The sequence below is a fragment of the Macrobrachium rosenbergii genome, chromosome 55 (genome assembly GCF_040412425.1).
Source record: "Macrobrachium rosenbergii isolate ZJJX-2024 chromosome 55, ASM4041242v1, whole genome shotgun sequence".
Lineage (NCBI taxonomy): Eukaryota > Metazoa > Arthropoda > Malacostraca > Decapoda > Palaemonidae > Macrobrachium > Macrobrachium rosenbergii.
The window spans coordinates 31799030-31805267 of NC_089795.1; the positions used below are offsets into that span (position 1 = coordinate 31799030).

Below are 6238 nucleotides of genomic sequence, written 5' to 3' on the forward strand. Positions count from 1 at the left end.
GTCTCACTTCGGTTCCTGCAAAGAAAAGGGCATACAAAAGTCAAATATTTTAAAACTGAATTAATCAGTAATTTTCATAATAAATTACTGACAAAACTGAAATTGTCCTTGTATTAAAACTCACCTCATAGAGTCCATAATGCAATATTCTAAGTTTAAATCGCTATGTTGAAAACCACATTAATTTTATTAAAAAACCTCAGTGCACAGCAAGATTACTTCATCTATAACCTGAGAATTATCGTGAAATCTCTTACAATGAATAAATGATAAATTTGTTTGTCAGACTCTTGTCCAAACTAAAAGATTTACTCAGCCCATCTAATTAATGTCTCGAAAGGCGATGTCGGCATATGCTTAATTCGTTAGTAAACAGACAAGAAGTCACCTTTACCGCCAGATAAACAGTCAATTCATCTTCATGAAAGCAAGGCAATGAGAGGGTACCATTTATTTTTGTCATTATGGAAAATAATTACACTTCAGAGAGGAAACAAAAAACTTTCAACAACCTTGAACTAGAGAAATCTCACTTACTGAACTTTATTCGGATAGTTTCATAGCTTCCAATCCCCCCTTGCTTCCTTTCAGTAAAGTCTTCTTAATTGTAGTATTTGAGCAACTGTTTGTAGCTGCCAGATCATCTCAAAAGTAATTACCTTACGCGGAGTGGTGATCACAGAGTTTCTGAGCCTTGAACTTGCAAAGTGTGGTCTTTGGGGTATTCTGAGATTTAGAATCAATCTCAGCACCTTATACATACACACATACATACATAAATACATACACACACACATATATATATATAATATATATGTGCGTGTGTTCATCATTAACAACCGTAAGCAAACACATGACCCTCAAGAAGAGTTAATTACAACCTTAAACGTAAAGTATACATCTCAATCAAGAAACACTGTATGCAATACAATTCAGAAAGAGAGAGATTGCCAAACTTTCATACAGTACTAAAACATGAAGTTGTACGTTGTTATGGAATCTCCTAAATATGGCAAACAGATGCTTGAGAGAATTTAACAACTTTCACTACTATTTTGAGTAATTGCTCATGAGAATTAACAAGCTAAAAAAACGCTAGAAAAGCTTATCTTCCGACAGGAGACAGCGAATAAAAAATAAACATTTGAATACATTGTCCATGGTCAATTATTTAGTGAAATACAGGGAAGAAAATAGATAATTCGATTCAATCATTATTTTCTGCACCACTGCACTGTGCAACACATATAAGTATCTAAACGTTAACCTGTAACGGACGACCTAGCCTTACGTCCTTATTTAGTTCAACTAAAAAAGGAAAAATAAAATGAAGGGAGCAGTAAACTTCCTGCCTTTCCGTGGAAAGAACAAACTCCGAAGATGCAGTGAACTACAGCAGAGAATAAAAACAAATTTCATGTACAAAAGGTATTCAAGCATAATGAATGAACTACTTTAACATTTTTTCATTCTATACACCGATTCTTCTATCATACAAAATTGAGTTAAAATTTTAAAAATTAAATTAATTGAAAATGAAACAAATTACTTTGTGATTTAATCTCACACACAGGTAAGACTTGTCATCTTGTGCTGCGTCATTTCCATTATGTCACTGAAATGTTAGATCTTAAGCAATTATTCTTACGTTACACTGCCTACAGCAGAGTTATACACACACACACACACACACACACACACGCATATATATATATATATATATATATATATATATATATATATATATATATATATATATATATCTGCAGTATGTTCAGCGCCACTTCATCCCTGCTGTGCAAAGATCATATAGTGTCCTTGAAAGATAATAGTATTTATCGCTCTAAACATTTACTCTAGCAACAAAAAACAACACTAATAACAATGCGTGTGTGTGTGAGAGAGAGAGAGAGAGAGAGAGAGAGAGAGAGAGAGAGAGTTTTTTTTTATCGTGCATAAAATAACCAACCGACGACCATCTTTCAACTCCCACACCATCCCGTCACCTAAACGACTTGATAGTGTTGGCTGTCAAAGCATGTAGCTAGGCCATAAGCCCGGTACTACTACTCATATATTAATTAATACTAAATAACAAAGCCTTAGCTATACACTCGAAATAAAATAGTCTAACATCACGCTTACAAGATCAGTGACCGGCAGCGATCGCACAAAACCCTCCCCTGCTAGAGAAACATGTTGGCCAAGACAAAATGCCCCTGTATTTGAGTCGAGAGAACAGCTCGGCCAAGTAAAAGAGTTGGCATACTTGGCAAGGTGCCCTGCACGTTTGTTGTCGATTCTCATTTCAAATAACTCGTACTTTGCGCATTACTTGTAATTAAGGCCATCTAACAGAAACGCATGGACTCTATTTCAAAGATTTCCAAATGCGAGGCACGGAAGTACGCAAATAGTATGATACAGCTCAGCCTTAATCACCCTCCACAAAAAAAAAAAAAAAAAAAGAACTCTCGCCAGTTACAGTACCCCGTCTATCGTCGAAATATTTACAGAGTGATTCGGCCATGCAGTCCCCTGCGACGGGTATACGTTGCAGGAGCTTTTCAGTACATGCTGCAGTAGGACCCTTATGCGAGCGTGCGCGCGCGCGCGTGTGTGTTTGAGGGTAAGGAAGGATGGAATTGGGCGCTGTACTAGTTCTACAAGGACCCTCGGAGGAGGGTGTTAGTACAAAAACCATGGGGTGATATGCTTATAGAAATTCTAAGAATCAAACAACCAGGACGATAGAGATACTAGTGGAGCTAGGAATAAATATAAGGTTACAAAGTACCTTGTCTCACTGGACAAAACTCTGGTACACATACGGTTCTCTCTTTCGAGATGCAGCAAACTAAGCATATGCTTACATGCATCACCATACTATTACGTGAATGCAAGTGTTATGAATGCCCTCATGCATTACCGCATATTGACTGAGAGATTTCCCAAAACATTACTCCAAGCTATCACACAATTTCTGCTGTTGCGCTCAATATTGTGGATCTGTTAAATCTACTGATCTTTCCTTAGGAATTAATCCTTGAACAAATAAAAATAAATCTCTTGCACGAACCGCCTTTAAAAGGTGCGCACCACTGAATTCAGTCTTTCTGCCTGAATCACATATTTTAGAAATACTTTTTTAATTAAAACAAGTGTAATATCTCTGTCATGGAATTATAGCAAAATTACAGAAAAGACCAAATCAATTCAATATGGCAGAGAAAGCCAACACTAAGGTAAAGGGCAGAAAAAGCCAGAACACCTGTCAGTGTTAGGTACATCCTAAACATATTTAGGAAGGCAGAAGAAGAGAGAACAGCTTCAAGATGACAAATAAAAGCTAGAACTCCCGTAAAGTGGCATATAAAGCCAAAAACATAATATAGGAGATATAAGTAAGAATATAAGTAAGAATTATAAAAAAAAGTGTATAACAGAATTCCTATAGAACGGCAAATAAAGCCAGAACTATAAAAGGACAAATAAGGCCATAAGTAACATAAGTTGGGAGATGAAGCCAGAATTGCTACAAAATGACGAAAAGCCAGAATCAGCTTAATACAGATATAGGTGACCTCCAAGATGGCAGCTTAAAGCCAGACTCGTAAACTGGCAGATAAAAGCCAGAACGCCAATAAAATTGTATAAAAAGCTCGAGCTCCTATTAAGATGGCAGATAAGCCAGAACTCCTATAAAATGGCAGATAAAGCCAGAACTCCTATAAAATGGCAGATAAAGCCAGAACTCCTATAAAATGGCAGATAAAGCCAGAACTCCATCAAGCTAGCAGAAGAAGCCAGAAAGCCTATAAAATGGCAGATAAGCAGTAACTCCTGTAAAATGGCAGATAAAGCCAGAATTCCTGTAAGACGACAGATTAAGCTTAAACCCCCGTGAAATGGCAGATAAAGCCAGAACTACTATACGAAGGCAGATAAAAGAAAACATATATGAAATGGCCAAGTAAAGCCAGAACTCCTAAAAGATGGCAGATAGTCAGAATGCCTTTAAAACAGGAACATGTTCCATAAAATTTCAACGCCCATATCAGTCTAATTCAATAGTAGGCCGGATTCCTCATTTTTGTAATACCAGATTACCCTATGTTAATAGGTAGCTTTTTGTCATATCATCGTAGGCAAAAAAGCAAGCACCATAAAATTCCTAATTTATCAATCGTGTCACCCTGTATTCAATATTGCACATTTTTCGGAAGCTACATCATACAATAACAATATTACCTAACAAGTTTTGGGAGAATTGCAATATACGATACCAGCAGTGTGCGCAGAAAAGACCTTTCGTCAACTTCTTGACTCGTGGTTACTCACCTGAAAGAAAAAAGAAAATTTAGAAAATCTTACTCTGAATGTCCTTTGCTACTATGGAAATGTTTACTCGTTTTGTAAAGGGAGCATCTTTTCTCCTACTCAAAAACAATGTTATTTTAAACGAGATGTTGCTATATACATACTTGACCGATTTTTTATATTTAAACTTTTACATCTAATAAAAAATACTATTATATTACAAGACCTTGCTAACGTGAATATTTACTCTCTTTAACAAGCGATCGTTTTCTTCTACTAAAAGTACTGTTATTTTGAACGTGCTGTTGCTAATATGCACATACTTTGCAAATATTGTAAAATGTTTTTGCACAAAAATAAAAAATCCTAAAAATATATGTTTAATGTGAACATCTTTTAGTCTAATAAAAAAATTTATTTTGAACGTGCTGTTGCAGATAAATAAATGCTTGTTTGAAAAAATTACATTATTTCTTTTAACCAAAAAAAAACTTAATACAAAACGTACTTTTCCTTAATATGCAGATAGTACCGTTCTTAAAGCGAAGATACTTTCTAATAAAATATAAAAATTCACAAAACACACCAAAAGACTGTTACAGGTAAAACAACATTAGAAACCATATGAATCGTCATGCAGGTGTAACCGTAACCATACTTACAATAACAGAAAAAACCTTAGGTATATATATTAGTTAAAATTCTGCATTTTCCCACTACCTATTATTACATCTAACAAGTGGATACAAAGAAATAATAAAATACAAAGAGGATTACGGAAATTCAGAAATAAAGCTTGAAGCTACAGAATCACACCAGGCGATAGGGATTCCTATCAAGATACTACTTACAAAATCATTTTGGCGATTCAAGAAATATCTTAAACTTAGCAAATTTGCAGACTTAAGCAAATGTCAAACTATTGCTTAAAAATCATAACTGCCATTTTTCTCTACCCCTTTATACATAAGACTCGAAAATGTATATGTATATTTATACGTATGCATATATATATATATGTAAACACAGACAGTATACTGTATATATGTGTTAGATAATCACTTACACAGTCGAACTGCACAGGATTACATGCAACGGCAATTTCTAAACGTACAATACTGGAATCCTAACATATTCTAAAGTATCCTCTTCTTTTATATGATAATTCTGTCAGGTGACATACTGACAGTTTTCCATTATGTACTGCAGATGAAATAAGAAAAATACCTGAGAGGCTCTGTGTATGGAAAAGTCATTAAGATAGGAGCAATTACCAGTAAGTTGCAGACACACTAATAAAAGATTAAATTTAAGAATTTACAAACGATGATTTAAAGACGTAGTTATACCATTAGCGCTGAGTGTCTTATCCATTACTCCACAATTTTACTGCGAACAGAAAAAGTAAGCATAAAGAACTGTTGTTACTGCAATTATTTTAGCATTCGACTATGCCGTAAAGTAATATTATTATTATTATTAAGTAATATTATTATTATATTATTACTATATTGTTAAAATTTTCCAGTAGTTTTGATGAAACTTGGAGATGATAATTATTTTCCACACATATGACAAATATAACCTTTTCAAGATCACAAGTCAATTTAGAGATGGAAATTTTAAAAAACATATAATTTTTTCTCTCTTGCTCAAAAACTTAGTTACAGTATCTGGTCTCTGCAAAATTCCAGACAACTGGAAGTTACTGGTTTTCTTTTCTTTTTTTTTAACCTTGCCCTGTTTTCGAGGTTACGTGTCATTCCAATGGTCAAAATTTAACATTTATCTGATTCTGATGAAAACCAAATAAGCACCATTGGAGTTGATATCTTTTACCTCGGGCATGCGTCAATTTGAATATCAATATTTTGTTTTCTGACAGTGATGAAATTTGAAGATTGGTACCTTGGAGGCT

At 34.4% G+C, this 6238-nt stretch overlaps 1 protein-coding gene across 2 annotated transcripts in view; it reads right to left on the reverse strand.

Moving 5' to 3' along the window:
- Positions 1–6238, reverse strand: part of LOC136835923 (caldesmon-like) — a 633290-nt gene that overhangs the window by 37255 nt on the left and 589797 nt on the right. Inside the window, exon 6 of one of the 2 annotated variants that reach the window (XM_067099791.1) lies at positions 4095–4341. The exons of the other annotated variant lie outside the window; for it this stretch is intronic. Coding sequence (XP_066955892.1) covers positions 4338–4341 — 4 coding nt within the window. The 3' untranslated portion in view covers positions 4095–4337. Of the gene's footprint in view, positions 1–4094; positions 4342–6238 lie in introns of those variants that run through there. 2 annotated transcript variants of the gene reach the window in all.